The sequence below is a fragment of the Manis pentadactyla genome, chromosome 12 (genome assembly GCF_030020395.1).
Source record: "Manis pentadactyla isolate mManPen7 chromosome 12, mManPen7.hap1, whole genome shotgun sequence".
Lineage (NCBI taxonomy): Eukaryota > Metazoa > Chordata > Mammalia > Pholidota > Manidae > Manis > Manis pentadactyla.
This window is the reverse complement of record NC_080030.1, coordinates 14828251-14846033: the sequence shown is the minus strand read 5'-3', so window position 1 is coordinate 14846033 and position 17783 is coordinate 14828251. Positions and strand designations below refer to the sequence as shown.

General features: G+C 55.3%; 2 protein-coding genes across 4 annotated transcripts; both read left to right on the top strand.

Moving 5' to 3' along the window:
- Positions 1–2190: 2190 nt before the first annotated feature.
- Positions 2191–3762, top strand: UBL5 (ubiquitin like 5). 2 transcript variants are annotated; one of them, XM_036903695.2, is made up of 5 exons: positions 2191–2385; positions 2527–2593; positions 2790–2873; positions 3034–3071; positions 3601–3762. In XM_036903695.2, exons 2-5 carry the CDS (start codon positions 2538–2540, stop codon positions 3642–3644), a joined length of 222 nt encoding a protein of 73 aa, XP_036759590.1. In that variant the 5' UTR covers positions 2191–2385; positions 2527–2537; the 3' UTR covers positions 3645–3762. The 2 variants fall into 2 exon arrangements, with proteins under 2 accessions (XP_036759590.1, XP_057346085.1); XM_057490102.1 differs by having other exon boundaries at positions 2197–2278.
- Positions 3763–7605: 3843 nt separating this feature from the next.
- On the top strand, positions 7606–17099 carry PIN1 (peptidylprolyl cis/trans isomerase, NIMA-interacting 1). 2 transcript variants are annotated; one of them, XM_036903650.1, is made up of 4 exons: positions 7606–7745; positions 9720–9932; positions 15710–15820; positions 16558–17099. In XM_036903650.1, the coding sequence occupies exons 1-4, from the start codon at positions 7688–7690 to the stop codon at positions 16665–16667; spliced, it is 492 nt and encodes a 163-aa protein (XP_036759545.1). In that variant the 5' UTR covers positions 7606–7687; the 3' UTR covers positions 16668–17099. The 2 variants fall into 2 exon arrangements, with proteins under 2 accessions (XP_036759545.1, XP_036759551.1); XM_036903656.2 differs by lacking the exons at positions 15710–15820; positions 16558–17099 and adding an exon at positions 13699–15693.
- The last annotated feature ends 684 nt before the right edge of the window (positions 17100–17783 follow it).

The following is a 17783-nucleotide window of genomic DNA, read 5'->3' as shown; positions in this document are numbered from 1 at the left end:
CCCAACCAGGCAGGATGGGTGGAGAGGAGGGAACACCACATATATGCTCTTTCTTCTGGGTCAGAAACCCCAGGAAACAAGGGGAGCGAGGAGGCCTGCCCAGCTGGCTCCTCGGTTCCTGATCCAGAATTCACCTTCCTGGGAAGCATCTACCTCCTTCCAGGAGCAGCTGACTGCAGATCCTTCTGCCACCCAGACAGGGGAACAGGTCTGTCCTGGCTCCTTGGAGAGCAGTCACTGAGTCCTTCCATGGGAAGCCCCAAATTCTCATCACCAGGATGTGAAGAGGGATGTCTTAAGGTGAAATGTCTTGTCTCGTTGGGCCATGTCCCCTCCTGCCTGGGTCTGGGGCAAGGAATCCATGCAACAGTGGTAACATAGCCCTGGGACTTCCCACCACCAACACCCTCAGGATGGCTCAGCCCAACTGGGACTGGCAGCCCTGGGGAGGGATCCCCACCACTCCACATGTAGCCCAAGCCCCTACCAATCCCAGACTTTTTCCTCCCCTTTCAGCAGCCCTCCCATCCTTTCCAGCCCACCAGTCTATAACAGCGTCATGACCCTGTGCCTGAGAAATATTTAAATCAAACATAAACCTTCTGGTTTTAAAAGCTAACATTTACTTTTATCCCCAGTTACTAAAGTAACTTACGCTCACTATAGATAACCTGGGAAAACACCTAAAAGCACCAAAGAGGACTATGAGACTCAGCAATTCTGCCATCTAGTGGTAACCACCAACACTTGTGTGAGCCAGTATTTCTGTGAGCGCAATGTGCGTGCACCTTCCTGACTTAGGCACAACATCCATCCCTTCACCTCACCCTTGACCTTCCTATCTCCCCTCTTGCCTGTTTTCCTACAACTCTTAGAGGCCTGGCCCAAGACCAATCCTACTAGAATCCTGGGGTGGGAACTGCTATCCCAGTTCCATAGATGAGGAAATGAGAATCAGGGCAAGTGTGCTGCTTGAGATCATCGAGCTTAATATTAAGGAGTAAGGCTGGGGTTTTGACCCATCTGTCTTCATCCAAAGCCTGTTTCTCCAATCTCAATAAGCTTTCCATTCAGATTCCCTACTCTCTTAAACCGCCTCAAAGGGACTCTGCAGAGGTAAGAGGAATGACAGGTTCTGAGTCAGGAAGGCCTTTGAACTTAGTGTGAGTGGTGGGACCTCTTGGGCCAGCTCCCTAAAGCAGGCCAGCCCTACCAGGGTTACTGGGTACCCGCCTTCTCCACAGGACAGCTTCTCATGTTTTCCACCTAATCTCACAACCTACTTTGAGAAGGTGGATTGGGCGAATCTCAAGTAGTGGCCTCTTTTCAGAGTGAATCCCTTTAGGCTCACCAAACTGGGAAGATCCTGTCTTCTGAGAAGGAACAGTTGAACAGTTCCATTGGCAGCTGGTTGAGCTCAAAGAGGAGTACCCCTTTCCCACCAGCCCTGGGGAACCAGACCAGTCCAGGGGCTGCTTTGTGGCTAAAAGACAAGGTTGACACCTGGTGCCTCCTGCAGGACGCAAGCGACCTTCCTTGAAGATACTATAGGCCTGGGTGATTTTGCACTTCAGCGGTTTGCAGCTTCCTCGCCTGTGTTGCAGGTTAGCGTGCAATGCAGATTCTAACAAGTGCTGGTCTCCAGTACAGAATCAGGCGGGTTCCTTCGCTTATGGAGTCTGCACGCCAGGTGTCCCAGGTTGCAGGCACGATAGTCAAAGGGGAGGGGTGAGCAAAACGCTTCCGAGGCCCTCAGTGACTACAGGGGCCGGGCGGGATGACGGCAGAACTACACTCAGGGTCCCGTAGCCCCAAAGCTGCAATAAGAGGCTTCGTCGGGCTCGGGAACTGGCGGTCACCCCCCACCCTGCCAACACACAGACACACACACGCACACACACACGACGTCCCCTGGGTCCCCCTGACGTCCCCATTGGCCGGCGTCTCCCCACGGCGAAGGGGACCTACCAACCGCTTCCAAAGGCCTAAGCCCCTGACCTCTGACTCTCACTGCACCTCCCTTCCCCGGCCCCGGACGGCCGGGACCCCCACTTGGCCCCACGCACTGACCGCAGGTGTCCCCTGCTCAGGTTCGGGACCCCAAAGTCGCGCACCCGCAAGCCCACTACCAGCAGGAGTCTAGGACGAACTAAGCCAGGTGTTGATGGGACTGGGGGCGGGTCTTCCGGTTCGCGCACTTCCACTTCCGCTTCTCTGGGTTTCCCTCTAGCCTGCAGTGAAGGGGGTTGTGGCGTCGGCTGGTTCCAGGCGATTCGAGGTGAGGAGGCCAGGTAGAGAGGCCCGGAGTCGGAGAAAGCTGTGGGGGACCCGGCCATCGAGGGCCTGCGAGAGACGAGGCCGAACTTCAAGCGACCGACGGGGGAGGTGCGGCCGCAAGGGACTTGGGGCCCGGGGTTACTCGGATCTGGGGGTTCGAGGGTGAACGTAAGACTCACCTGGGATCTTGGGCCCTGGGAGACCCCTGAAGCCCTGACTCTGCCGTCTCCCAACCCCCACCCTGTGTAGCTCCAGGCAGGATGATCGAGGTTGTTTGCAACGACCGTCTGGGGAAGAAGGTCCGCGTAAAGTGCAAGTATCCTCCGGCAGCCAAGAAGCAGTGGTCCTAGGGGTGCTTGGCAAGAGGCAGGCAGCCCAGTCTGTGTTGTAGATTATTTTAGTTATACTCGGGAGAGGGGCGGTGGGGTCCTGGCAGAGTACATTCAGCCCAGGAATGCCCTCTTGCGCGTTTTACCTTCCCCTTCCGTTTTCCTTAACTTCTCCGCGCCCAGCACTGATGACACCATCGGGGACCTTAAGAAGCTGATCGCAGCCCAAACTGGCACCCGTTGGAATAAGATCGTCCTGAAGAAGTGGTGAGTGAGGTGGTAGAGCTGGGGGCTGAACACCACCAGACTACAGGTTTGGATTGGGGGAGCCCAGCAGGCAGCCCCTTACTGAGGTCGAGCTTCCTCAGCTTGCCTCCAAGGTGAAGAGCCACCTTAGGCTTCTGTCTGAAAAGTTTTTATCCCACAGGTACACGATTTTTAAGGACCACGTGTCCCTGGGGGACTGTATCCTTTCTGTGATTTCTTGAGGAGGGATCTACATTCTCAGACTTGGCTGTTCAGTGCTGGAGTCTATGAGATTGATTAGGCCCATAAGGTGTTTAGTTAAACTTAATACGTGGCATATGGTAAGCATTTAGAAAGTGGGAACCGTATTATTTTGTTGGGGGGAGGAGGGTGGCTGACTGGTGAAATATTTTAACCAGGCTTAGAAGACACTTTAACGTCAGTGTATTTATTACTGAGTTCCACCTGAGTGTGGACAGGAGGTCAGGGTGGAGTGAGACTCAGGCATGTCTGTTATGCAAAAAGAGCATGGGCTTTGTTATAGTGGAGTGAGACTCAGGCATGTCTGTTATGCAAAAAGAGCATGGGCTTTGTTATAGTTTGGATTCTCTCCAAATCAAAATGACCCACTCCAAAATGGCTTCCTTGGTCCTGGGCAGAACCCACAGGCCATCCAGACCCAGCTCTGAGAGATGAGAGAGATGGGGATGGAGCTCACAGTGATGATTCCTTAACACCTTTACTTCAGATGAAATCCACGATGGGATGAACCTGGAGCTTTATTACCAGTAAAGCAGAATTCCTGCCCCCTCCTCTGTCCTGTCCTGCCCTCCCCTCTTCTCCCCATTCCCCCACACTGGTATGGATGCTTGTTTTTTAAAATTCATGTTAATAAAGACTTAGAAGCTGCTTCATTGTTGTCATATTTGAGTGAGGGCTGTCAGACATGGGGAGAGTTGATGTCTGGTTGTCACTATGCTCTCAGCACTCAGCTGGTCATTAAGAGCTCAAGATCAACTGGATCAATGAGGGAAGAGTAAGCCAGCCAACTGGGAGCCTGAGTGGAAACCCAGAGCTCTGGGGCTTGCCGTGGGTCTCTGAAGGTCAAGAGTAATCAAGAGATTACTAGAGATTCCTATCATCCCAGTAGAGCAAGGAGCCTCTTGGTAAAGATGAGATGTAGTAGTCAGGAATACAGGTTCTGGGTTCAGACTGACTATGGGTGGAATCCCAGCTCTATCACCAATGGTGACCCTGGGCAAGTTACTGAACCTCCCTAAGCCTTCATTTCCTTATCCAAACAGGAACTGATGGTGTTTTAATTTCATTGGCATGTAGTGAAGTGTAGATAGCATAAAGCATGGTTAAACATCCGCAGTTCCTGACACTTATGAAATCCTAGTGGACAGAGCAAGACAGTGTAGCATAGGCTGAACTTTGACCAACTGTTAGCAGTGGCATTTGGTGAAGTGACCCTCTCTGACTCTCTAAGAGCACATGAGATAATACATCACAATGAGATAATACAGTAAAACAGCAGGATGCCTGGCACACAGTGTTACTGTCTCCAGGCTTCTTCCCCCAGGTGTGAGTAGACAGGACACCAAACACCCATCTCTGGTTCCCTGGCCACAGATCCTAGGGTTGCCCTTGACCCTGTCCTTTCCCAGAGCTACATTGTGGAGCCCTTCTGAAGGGCTTCCCCTAGAACCTTGCTCCATCCTTCCCTGTACTGAACTGGCAATCCTCCTGGGTGTAGAAACAGGTTCAAATCCAGCCCACTGCTCATTCCCTTCCTCCCAAGCTCCGCCCAATCTGCCTGCCAAATTTCTTGGGAGGTGGACCCACCAGCTGCATAGGATGCTGGTGGCCTGGATCCCTCAAGGGTAGTCTCTCCTTGGTCCCTGCCCAGCCCTCTTGGCTTCCCTCCTGTCCCTGGACTCTGCTTCCTCCTGCCATGCCAGAAGTGGCTGTCCTGATACTCTCCCTCTTCCTAATCATAGAGCTCAGTCTCCCCCTTACCTGCTTTAAAACAAACCCAAGAAATTTTTTCACTACATGACAGCTTAACAAGGTGATTCCTTATTAATTTCAAAGTATTTATTCATTACAAAGGGGAAAATAGTAAGTGATCAAAGTTAATATCACAAGCGTGGTAGTCAGACTGAAGATGGCCACTAATGATCCCCAAGTTCTGGTATTCACACCCTTGTGTAATACCTTCTTGAGCATAGACTAGACTAGCTTCTAACAAATAGAACATGGCCAAAGTGATGGGATATCACTTAAGAGGTTGTTGCAAAGACACTGTGGCTCTGTCTCACTTTCTCTCTTGCTTTCTCCCTTGCTCATTGATGAAAGCCAGCTGCTATATGGAGAGGCCCCCAGCTAATCATGAAGAACTGTGGTCCTCAGTCCACATCCCCTTAGCCACTGAATCCTGCCAGCAACATGAGTGAGTTTGGAAGCAGATCCTGCCACAGTAGCCATCAGATGAGACCACAGCTGCCCTGGCTGGCACCAGTTAAACTGTGCCTGGATTCCTGACCTGTAGGAACTGAGATAATAAGTGTTAACCCACTAAGTTGTGCAGTAATTTGTCATGCACCAATAGATACCTTAGTACAATCAGTAATACATTGCAACACCATTACCTGTTATGGTGCACTGAGGAAGCACATAGTCTCTGTGAGAGCCTTTCCGATAATGCATAACCTCAATCTAATCATGAGAAAATACCAGACAAACCCCATCATGACAAAACAGAATGAGGGCCATTCTACTAAAAAGTATAAAGGTCATTGAAAGATAAGACCTAGAGATTGTCACATATTGGAGGAGATTAAGGAGTCATGACACTGTGGTTCTTGGAACATAAAAAGTGGTGAAATGGAGGAAAGTTTAAGTCTAGTTAATAGTGTATCAATGTTTACTTCTTTGGATAATTCTAGGGCAGGGCTTCTCAGGTTTGTCACTGCTGTCATTTGGGACTGCATAATTATTTGTTATGGAGGCCATGCATCGTAAGATGTTCAACAGCATCCTTGGCCTCTACCCAATAAATGCCACTAAATCCCCTGCCCCTTCAATTTGTAACAACCAAATGTCCTCTGGGGAACAAAATCACTCCTCCTTGAGAACCTCTGATCTATTCCGTAAGGTGATACTATAAGGGAAGGCTGGGTGGAGAATATTTAAAAACCTCACAACTACTATTGCAACTCAGCCCCTATTTTACTAAGCCCCTTAGTAAATCTAAAATAATCTTTTTCTAAGAAGATTACTATTATGCTAATCTTGGAAAAAAATCAAGTGTTCTGTTAAAAGTTAAGTTCCTCATTTCTTCCTTTACCTGCATCACCAGTGGTAGTCATTAACGTATTTGAATGAACCCAGAAAATTTTGTTATTATCTAGTTTGTATACAATTGAGATAATTATACATACTCTAATATGCATACTGTTCCGCAGCTTGCCTTTTTTATGCTTTTTTAATGCTTTGATATCTTTGTTTTGTTTTGTTACACTTACATACTACAATTGCTCTGCTGTACTATGAATTGCTTTTTTTTCACCTGACAGATAGGTATCCTTGCTATGGGCCAGACACTGTTTTGAGTGCTTCCTATAGTGCTCATCTAATCTTTGCATCAAAGGTGTGTTTGCGATATGTATTATTTCTTCTCCTCCTTTGCAGATGGAGAGGCAGAAACGCAGAGGCTAAGTAATTTGTTCAAGATCATAGCAAATGGTAGAGCCAGACTTTGAACCCAAGCAGTCTGGCTCCTGAGTGCTCTTTACCTTCTACCACCTCCTGACTAATTGCTTGTGGACATGTTCCCTGTTTTTCATGTCACTGCTCTTCACCCTTTTTAACGATCACATAAAGGCCCATGTTATAGATGAACCGTCACTGAAATCTTCCCGACTGATGTCTTTACCTCCCATATCTATCTCCAGCCCTGGGTCCCCAAACACCTCCTCAGAGCCCCACAGGTGCTGCAGACTTAATTTTAAATCGATTCAAACTGAGCTCATCCTCCTCCCACCCGCGCCTCCTCCAGTGCCCCCATCTGAGTGGCAAGGCCAACACCCATCAGTCGCCCAGGACGGAGGCTGAAGGCAGACTGAAAGGGAATAAATAGGTTCCAAAGGAAATGGAGTTTGTTTGGGTCGGTGGCATAGGGAAAGGGTTAGCGTTGCAAAACATAAAAGGTGGGTTAGCTTCGGACTTCTGGAAGAAACAGGTGGGAAGAGGGAGGATGGAAGAGCCAAATTTAGACTTCTGGGTTCTTAGCTGCTCATCACCAAGGCAACTGCGTTGCTATGGCAACAGCAAAGGCCGCACCGCCCCTCTCAGGTACCTTGTCGGCTGCCGTTACCTCCTTACCAGCCAGACATTTCCGCCTGGGGAGCTTGCGGGCCTCAGGGAACGGCGAAGCAAGATGCGAATGGCTGGTGCCGTAGCCAATCGGATGGGCTCTGCATCGAAGGACGCAAAGGAGGGTCGGACTTTTTTGAAACTTGCCAAAAGGTGCTGTGGGGGGCGGGCTTGGGTCCCTTCCCCGCCATTCAGGGGCCCGGGAGAGGAAAGGGCGGGGCCCGGGTGAGGCCGACAGGGGGCGGGCGCAGGAAAAACGTGTGGAGGGTCCGCCCGCTCTCACTCCTGCCCAATAGAAAGCCAGAAAGCCAATCGGGACAGTTAGGGTACCCAATGAGCGTTACCAAAGGGCCTCGGAGCGAGGTGCGCCAAGCCAATCGGAGGCTGCGGTGGGCGGGCACAGTTAGCTCCGGCGGTGCTACGGGCGCGAGGCGGGCGCTGCGGCAGGAGGGAAGATGGCGGACGAAGAGAAGCTGCCGCCCGGCTGGGAGAAGCGCATGAGCCGCAGCTCAGGTGAGCGAGGGTCGGGGCTGGGGCGGGGCCGCGCGGGCCAGCGAAGGCAGGGCTCGAGCTCGCCCCTCGAGCGTGGCGCCCCCGGCCGATTCCCGGAGGTCTGGGCTCTGCGTTCTCCCGAGGAGACCGCCCCGGCCAGCCCCATGGGGGCTGCGAGCCTCAGGGGCGGAGCGGGGAAGCCCGAGGAAACTGAGGCAAGGGGCGGGGCCGGAGAGGCCCAGTGCGCCGCCCGGGGGGAGGGGGGAGGGGCCGGCGATCCAGCGGCACACCCCCGGGTGGTGGCCGTGGCTGTGGCCCTGGCCCTGCCGATCCGCCTGACACCTTGTGGCTTGATGCACCTGACGTGTTGAGGAAACGTCTGTGCACCCTGCTGGGTCCGGGGGACACCCCAACCCCATGCTAAGGGCGCGGCCTCAGGGGTGCGGGGCCTCCGATCCACAACCTTCTCTTCCTAACATGCCTGCCGCGCACACCTAATGCTGAGTCTGCGATATCCGCCGAGTGATGCTCTGCCTGAGAACCGCCCCTGTGCTCGGGGGCCCGGTTTAAGGCATATCCGCAGTAGCGTTAATCATAGGCACGTTTATCTCAGCGCCAAGCATTGTGTCAAGTGTGTTCTCTCCCTGAAGAGCCACCACTAGGGAAGTAAGTAGTTATTACCCCCATTTTGCAGGCGAGGAAAATGAGGCCCGAAAGCTTAAGGACCGCCCAAGGTCATGGATTTCAGCGGGCAGGGGCTGGGTGAGAATCCAGTCCGTGTGACTCCAGAGCCCCCTGCCCATGTCACTGCAGCTGCTGGCGAGCAGGCCGGGCATCTCACTCCACTGCCTCCATACCCCATACTAATCACAGCCCCACTAATAATTCCTGTTGTTGAATGCCAGCTGCTCTGGTGAGCCCTGTGTATCCATCATCATCATTTCTCCACATTAACCCTAGAAGTTTGATGTCCTTGGTCTCCCACCTTACCCCACTTTTCAGATAAGAAAACAGGTTCAGAGAGCTAGAGCCCATTGTCAAGGTTTTACCGTCAGCCAGTGGCTCAGCTCTTGCCCAGCCTCTCCAGCCCTGACTTGTGGCTGTTACCTGCAGCAAAAACACTGCTGTGCCCAATTCTGGGCCCCCTTGCCTGCATTTCCGCCTGCTTCTGCTCTGATAAGGGTGACGTTCAGCCCTTCATGGTGCTGGACGCCAGTCCTCCACGTAATCCAGGCAAACTCTGGGTTCCCAAAATGACATCATGGAGCTTCTTGTTGGCAGCCCTCCTTCCCCCTCCTTAGTCCCTGGATAACATCTGGCCCCTAATTGTGCAGCATAGTTAAGACTCAGCACAGGGCTAAGAGAAGAGCTTTTGTGACTGACAGCCTGCGTTACAGTTCCTGCCTCCACCCGTGTGTACCTGGAACAGGGCTGACACTCAGGAAACATCCCCAAAGATGCAGAAGGTGGGGCCTCAGTTTTGTCATCTATAAAATGAAGATAATAGCTATGACGCTCATGATGTGTGCTAGGCACTATCTATCCTCAGCACTTTACAGATATGAACTCAGTGGGTCCTTACACCCGAGCAGGTACTGTCAACTCCATTTTACAAGTGAGAAAACTAAGGCCTGGGAAGGTAGCTCAAACGGGGAGTAAGAGGCAGAGCCAGATTTGAAAAGGCGCTATGGCTGCTCAGTATATGCTTTGGACCACTCCCTGCCCACACACCCCCACCCCACCATCCAGCTTCCTCTCTGCAGTCACCCTGGGTTATTTTCCTCCTTGAAGTTATCAGTGACTGAAGTTATCCTATTACCCTGTTTGGTGCCTGTCTGCCCCCATCTGGAATGTTAGTTCCCTAAGGATCTGTGGCAGTGGTGGACGCAGTGGGTTTGCAGACTGAAGGCATTCATAGGTCAGTCCCTTATCCCGGCCTCAGGGCGGTGTCCTCTGAGCAGGTCCCAGCTGAATATCCGCCTCCCCCTCCTCCAGGCCGGGTGTACTACTTCAATCACATCACCAATGCCAGCCAGTGGGAGCGGCCAAGTGGCAATAGCAGCAGTGGCGGCAAAAATGGACAGGGGGAGCCCCCCAGGGTCCGCTGCTCACACCTGCTGGTCAAGCACAGCCAGTCACGGCGACCCTCGTCCTGGCGGCAGGAGAAGATCACCCGGACCAAGGAGGAGGCCCTGGAGCTGATCAATGGTGAGCAGGGCTGGAGACAGGGTGGGGAGTGTCTCTCTCCAGGAGCCAAAGCCAGCCTTGTAGAAATCACAGCAGACCCCCCACCCAGCGCACTCAGCTGTTATGTGTGATGCTGCCTGACCCCGAAGTGCCTGTCTGTGACATGAACCTGGCCGCACGGCCACCTCCTGTTTCTTCCTATCTGGCATTTGAGGGTGAGCCAGGGTGGGCAGGAGGACCCACCTTAAGGGGCTAGCAGACCTGGTTTCAGATAACAGCTGTGCCCCATAGGCTGGGTCACCTTGGGGGACTTGTGTCACTTCCTTGAGACTCAGTTCTCACCTCCATAAAATCGACACCATCTATCACATACCTTCCTCCAAGGCTTGTCAGGGAAGTTCAGTGAGATGAGACAGTGTTGGATACACAGTGGGCCCTCACTCAGTGGAAGGTATTGTTGAAAGTACTGTCTTCAGGCAGGGTCCTGGGGCACATACGTGGGCGGGTCAGGAGGGATACTGGAGAGGGAGCTTCGGCAGAGTTGGGGGATAAATTCTCTTCCAGGGAGGAGGCTGTTCTTTGCTCTATTTCCTCCACATCTAAAACAGTGGTCACTAGGCAGGTATTTTTCTTAAAAGGCTAGATGGTAAATCTTTCAGGTTTTGAGGGCCACACAGTGCCTGAGCTCTGCTTTGTAACTGATAGCAGCTTGAGAAAATATGTGGGTGTGGCCATGTGCTGATAAAACATCAGGATTCAGGCACGAGTGGCTAGCGGCTGCCATCTCGGACAGCACAGATAGAAGACAGCTCTGTGCTTGCAGGAAGTTCTGTTAGACAGTGGTCTAGACACCACGTGTGCTTCCACTGGCCACTCAGCATCTCCCACCAGACTCCTGGGCCGCTCCCACGCCAGACTGCGGTCCTCCCAACCCCCACCACCACCAGAACAGCCTGAGGCCCCATCCGCCTGCGCCAGATCCTGGCTCTGTGACCTTGAGCAAGCTACTTAACAGTGCCCAGCCTCAGCCTTTTCACTTGTAAATTTAGTATCAGGATAGTAGGACCCACCTCGGGATAGTTCTGGGGACTCCTGACCTGGTGCTGTCAGTCGTGAATAACAGCACCTGGCATCTAGTAAATGTCCCATAATTGTTAGTGGTTATTGTGATCTTTGATGGTTGTTAGCATAGGCTTGGCAAAGAGCGTATGTGTCAGTATTGGCTGGTGTTTTACTGTCACATCTCGTGGTCCAGTACTGGGCCTCTAGGGTATTACCTATAGTCCCTTACAGTGAGTGCCTGGCACGATTAGCCTCATGCCTCAGAGCATGTGGACAGGAGCCAAGGTCTTGCACAGAATCTTGAAAGCAGATGAAAGAGCTCACCTCAGCTCTGTGAGGGCAGGGACTGGGTCTCTCTCGTGGGCCCACGTTGGCTGCACAGCAGTTTGAAGAACCAGTAAGAATCAGGGAGGATTCCTGGCAGAGGAAACAACAGAAAGAAAGGCCTGAGGCTCGGCTGGGGAAGGCTGTGCAGGGGACTGAGGCGGGATGAGACCCTCAAGGGCAGGTTCTGGCCAGGCTGAGAAGGGCCAGGAGCCAGGCGAGGAGTTTGCAGGGTGCCTGGGCCCTGCCGTAAGTGATGAGGGCATCTGGCTGCCTCAAGGAAAGAGGAAGAAGTGAGTGGGGATGACCTGTTGGGGCCTCCCAGCTCAAGTGGTCCCTGTTCTGAGGTTTTCAGACCCAGAAGGGTGGGAAAGAGGAGAGCCCTGCTCACCTTGCCCCAAGGGGACAGGCTGCCCACAGTGGGAACCAGTGCTCCTGTGTTTGCTACTGAGGCTTCTTTTCCTGGCTTCCGCTCCTCTGCAGCTACTGGGCTGTGGCCAGGGCCCGTCGGGCATCCGAGGACCGGCTGCCTGTCATTGCCGATGTTCTCGTCTCTGGAGGCCAGGCCGTGGAGAAGCCCTCCCTTAACTGCTCCCCACCCCTCCACCCCCACATCCCCAGCGCCAGAGGGTCCCAGGGATGCCTTGTGATGAGCAGCAGCTCCCCCCAACACACACACACCCGTGCCCAGGGTTTGCGGGTCATTGAATGCCTTTGCCCCAGTGTCCCCAGCCAAGGTCACTGGCTCCCTTCAGACAGCTGGCTTCAGGCTGGGTCTCTGGTCTTTGGGCCCCTCCTGGGATCTCAGGTCTTCTCAGACCACAGACCTTTCCCCTTCTCCCTGTCCAGGCCCCTTCCATTTTAGAATCAGAGACCGCCCCGTTTGTTCCCTTCAATAATTACGGTGTATCAGCACGGACTGCTACATCAGACCACTATAGATTGGGTGGCTTAGATAGCAGACATTGATTTCTTGCATTTCTGGAAGTCTGAGATGAAAGTTCTGCCAATCCAGTTCGGGGGTTGGGGGTGCTTTTCCTGGCTTGTAGATAGCTGCCTTTCCTCTGTGTGCTAACATGGCCTTTCCTTGGTTTGGGAGAGAGTTGGAACTCCCTGGTGTCTCCTCTTACAAGGATCTGACGGATCAGGGCCCCATCCTCATGACCTCATTTAACCTGCATTATTTATTTTAAAGTCCGTCTCCAAATACAGCTACATTGGGGGTCAGGGCTTCAGTGTACGAATTCTGGGGGGACATAAGCAGTCTATGCAATGTGGACAGACAACTGGTAACTGTCAAGGGCTTGCTCTGCGCCAGGCACTGCTCCAGAGCACCTTCTTAACTCCTGGCAGCAGTTTCCAGGCCTATTTTGCAGGTCAGCTGAATGAGGCCCCAAGAGGCAGTTGCCCACCAGAACCCGGAGCTCAGGGTCAGTAGAGCTGGGATATGAACCCAGAAGTTGGGTCCAGAGTCCACCCCTGGCCTCAGGATACACTGTGAGAAGGCTGGCCTATGATCTGCCAGTAGAACCAGATGCCAGTGTCAGGGGCCCCTGAGCTCCCCAAAGCAGGGAGAAGGTCCCTGCTTCAGACAGGGACTCCTGGAGAGCCCACCCCATGTCTTCCTAGCTCTGCACCGGAGCCCCGCCACAGGGGTGCTGTCCTGGGCAGGGTGTAGGTGTGGTCAGGCAAGGCTGGGGCGTTGTTGGGAGGAGGCTGGGCAGGAGAGGGTGCCTGGCATACACTTCCTTTCTCTCCCCATCCCAAGGGTCACAGAGAACAGGCATGAGATTGCAGCATTTCTGCCTAAAGAGCCTGGCGGTGGCTCCCTGTCCCTCCTTCCCTGTGGCCCGTTTCTGTCTCCTTTATTCATGAATTCTTCAACATCAGTGAGCACCTGTTATGTGCCCAGAGCCGGGGTTTGGGGGCACAGCAATGAGCAAGGTGGACCCACCTCTGTCCTCCTGGTATGAGGTAGGCAACAGACACAAATCAGACAGACGCATGCACCGTGCAGGGCCCACCGGGGGCACCTCACGCAGCCGGCTCGGGGGGAGGGCTCCCGAGTCATCCTGGAGGACAGCAGAGCTTCGGGGAGGAAGGGACCATTAACAAAGGCCTCAGGTGGCCGGGGGACAGGGACACTGTGGGGGCAGCGGGTGTAAGGCCGAGGAGACGCATAGGGGCCTGAGGTTGGTTCCCTTGTATCTTGGATTGTGGCCAGACCCCAAAGGTCGGCGTGTAGAAAGGGAAGCTCAGGAAGGAAGTATGTTTTTTTTTTTAATCACTTTAAGCTCCCATCCAAGCCAAATGCTGGATGGTCAGAGAGCTGGCTGGTCAGGGAAGAAGTGGGTGCTGGGGGCCGTGGGGTGTGAAAACTTGGCTTTGGTTCCACTTTTAGGCTGGTGCGTGCACGCCCCTTGGCCAGGCTGTCAGGTCTCAGGGATCCCTGTGGCCGCACCCACGGCCCCAGCGCCTGGAGGCGCTTGTACAGGCTGGGCATGCGTGGACAGGTGTGTTTCCTGGAGGCAGGTAGGTACACCAGGGGGCACTGTGTGATCAGGATCCCCAGCAGCGGCGTGCAGAGGTTCAGAAAGAAGAGGAGGCAGAGTGTCATGCCACAGGGGCAAGGCAGGCTGATAACCAAAGTCCAGGGAGCAGAGGAGAATCCTACTGATAGGGATGTATGTGTCTGGAACCAGAGGACCCTCTAGCAGCTCCAGGGACTGTCTGCACCACCCCAAGGCATTACAGGCAGAAGTGTGACGTCAGTGAGCCTGACTGGACAGGTCATTGCCGTGATGACCAGACCAGACTGAGAAGTGCAGGCAAGGAAGGCAAGAGGTGGGCCAGTCAGAGAGAAGTAGGGGCAGCCTCGTCCCTGGGGTGCACAGCCCCCACGGAAGGGACGATGGTGACATAAGTGACAGATCATTGTCAGGGTCTCTTTCCATGCTGGGCAGTATGCTATGTGGCCAGCTGGCAAATGACTAACAGTTCAGGCCCAGAGGTACAGGGTGGTCAGGGCAAGACAAGAGTGACAGGGACACGAAGGAGGCAGAGGGAAGGACTCAGCATGGAAGCAGGCAAGCGGATCGGACACCAGGACAGTGTGGTCGCTGCCGTGACATGCAGTGAGGCCAGGTGATGGGCACGCTGTCATGGTCATGCCATGTCCCAGGCAGGTAGACTGTAGCAACAAGGTCAGGCAGGATCCCATCTGAGGCCAGTGAGCCCAGTGAGTGAAGTCTGCATTGGCCTGATGTCAGGCAGACAGAGTGTCTGGGCCTCAGCACCTCAGGTAGATTAATCAGTGTCCCTGGCATGTACAGGTACCAAGCAGGCATGTCACAGCCTCCTTTAGGAAGAGAGGAGCAAGAGGTGGAGGTGTCACGGTGGTGTCACCTGTAGGTGTAACAGGGTGACCCTCACGTCCAGGTTGCTAAGCCACAGGGGTGGGGTCCCAGGCCCCTCAGGGTGAAAGCCCCCAGGAGAGCAGTTGTCAAGAAAGCCACACGGGGCCACTCAGGACAACAGGCTGTCCTTGCATCCTGGGGCCAGAGGTCCCATGAGCCCACCTAGCGGCTGCACCCATGGGCATAGGGAGGACGTTGGCAGGGATGCCCATCATTTGCCAGGGCAGCTGGTCGGAGCAGAATGGGTGCATTTAGGAGAGGAAAGGATGCTCTCTTGACTCAGCATGGGGGCTGGTGGCTCCTCACCCCCAATACACACCGCCCTCCCTCGGTCCCCCCTACCCCCCCAATGTGCCACACAGGTCCAACACCACCCACTGGTGCCCCTCCGCTGGGGGCCCTGTTCCTCAGTCATCCTTGCCCTTCCCTCCATCAGCCCCACGCTCCTTCCCTCCAGGGAGAGTCCGTGCCCAGTGGGGACAGTGTGGGCTGCACAGAGCGAACCTGGTGCGCTGCCCACACAACATGCCGGGGCAGCTGAGAGGAGAGCCAGCAGCTGCGCCGGGGTTATGGTCCACGGCAATGGCACACATCCTTCCGAGGGCCACCCCAGTGAGCAGCCAGGCCCACCTCCTGCCCGGAACGATGGCACAGCTGAGTCCTCTGCCGGCTCCTGTGGAAGAGCTGGGCACGCACCCTGGCCTCCTGCCTTTCTCCTAGAAGCCTCTAGAGGACTCTCCAGCCCTGTCCCAGGGGCTCTGGGGTTCCTGGGTCCCAGCCACCTCTTCAGTGTCTGCCCCCTTCCTGCTTTCCTCCCGACAGGAGCCTGGAGGTCTCCCTGTGCATTTGGGGTGGGCAGAGGGCAGGCTGTGCTCACGGTGTCACCCATGTGGTGGGACGGGTTCAGGGACCGTCTGGAGTGACGTGCTGCCCTCACCTGCCCACCACCTGTCCTAAAGGTCTCTCTCCCTACATGCCCATGTCCTGTGTCCACAGGCTACATCCAGAAGATAAAGTCGGGAGAGGAGGATTTTGAATCTCTGGCCTCACAGTTCAGCGACTGCAGCTCAGCCAAGGCCAGGGGAGACCTGGGTGCCTTCAGCAGAGGTGCGTGGGGAATGGGCACCTCGGCGCCGGGTTGGGGGGGGACCCCTGGCCGCACAGGTGGAGTTCGGGGAGTTCCCTGCCGCGCAGGCCTCTGGGTCCACCAGGTGGCAGCACAGCCCTCCCTCTGGGTGCAGAGCCTTCCCCTGTCCTTCCATGGGGATCAGTCTGCAGCCATTCACCTCTCCTCTTGTTGGGGTATCAAGACAGCCCCAGAGCATGTCCTCTACAGTCCCTGTCCCCACCCTGCCCTTGGGTGGGGGCAGGGGCTCAGACCAGCAGCCCAGAGTTTAGACATATGGGGCAGGGGCAGTGGAAAGGGAGGCTGGGACCAGGCTGCCGCCTCCCCCTCTCACTCCTCCCTCCTCTGTCCGGGGCCTGTGGAACATCAGAGAAGAACCCAGGAAGGGGTGAGGGGTGTGGGGGAGCCAGCAAGGGGCTCTCAGCCCCTGCCTGTGCCCCAGGAGGCAGGCAGGACTGACGGGGGCAGGAGTGCAGTTAGGCTGGCAAGACAGTTCATCGCCAACCACGTCCGCCTGCCATCCCTCACGCTGTCCTCCGGCTTCCCAAGGCCTTAATGGCTCTGCCACCCTGGCTGGGGCACTGGAACGGGGCCATAAACTGCATAGCAGATGGGGCTGAGTGAGCCCGAGGCTCCGCGCGGGTGGGAGCTCCATCTGCCTGGCCCTGGCCTGCGCCGGGTCCTGATCCCTGGACACCACCCCTCACGGCTTCTCCAGGCCAGATGCAGAAGCCCTTTGAAGACGCCTCCTTTGCGCTGCGGACAGGGGAGATGAGCGGGCCGGTCTTCACGGATTCTGGCATCCACATCATCCTGCGCACGGAGTGAGGCACTGGCGGCCAGGCACAGTGGGCAACCCTCCCTGCTAATGTCACACAGTATTTATTGTCCCCAAAATGGCTGGGAGGGGGGGCTCTTCACCACTGGGGGCTCCCCGTCCACCCCGGCTGGGGTCATCCCTGCCAGCCTCCCCTCCCCTTTCAGAATTGAGTTCAGAAGGGCAGTGGGATTGGGGGGCCCCCAGGGCTCCCAGACCTGGGGGCAGGGGTGACCCATCACAAAGAGAAGGCCTAGTTGCTGAGCCGCCCCATGTCCCCCCAGGTGCAGGACGGGGGCAGGAGGGCCTTAAGTTTCTGGTTATGCCAGGTTCCTCTATTCAGTTTGCAAAACGCAAATGCTCCGCGAAGGGCCCAGGCTGCCTCGGGCCTCTCTGAGCAGCCATGCAGAAGCTCTGCACCCTCAATTAAACTTGGAACCCCTGCTCTGCTGTCCTGGGTCTCATTTCCTCCCTGCCGAGGTCGGGGAGCCACCATCTCCCACCATCCCTGGTGCCCCGGAGTCCAGGCTGCCTCCTCCCAGAGAAGCCTCTGCTCATCCTGGGCCTGGGACATACTAGCAGGAATTCTCACCAGCAGCCAAACTCCCAGGGAAGTGGGGCACCTTTCAGCACCAGCTCTCCCCACACTTGGGGGTTCAAGAATGTTCTAGATTCAAGAGCCCTGTCCTGACCCCACAGCTCTGGATTCAGCGGTCAGGGTGGTGCTGGGACTCTTACGGGGTGGATCTGCGGAGAGCCGGATTAAAGCCCCTCTGCCTGGTGCTCCCTGCGTGCCCCCACCCACCTCCACCGGCCCAGCACACACGCACACACACACACACACACACACTCTAGCCAGACTGAATCACACAGCACCCAGACACCCGCTTCCCTGTCACAAGCCCTTCTGGCAGGTTGTGCCTGGGTCCTGCCGCCCCTGCAGATGCTGTTACCATGGCAACGGGGCTAGCCTGGTGGGGGGGCTGCTGTGGTGTAGAGGGGATCTCTGGCAGATGCAGGGAGGCACCTGCCAGGGTGGGTGGCTGGGGATGCAGCCCACCTGCTCTGTCCCTTCTTCACAGCTGCCCCTGGGCCAGGGCCAGGGCTGGGGGCTCAAAAGTTCAGTC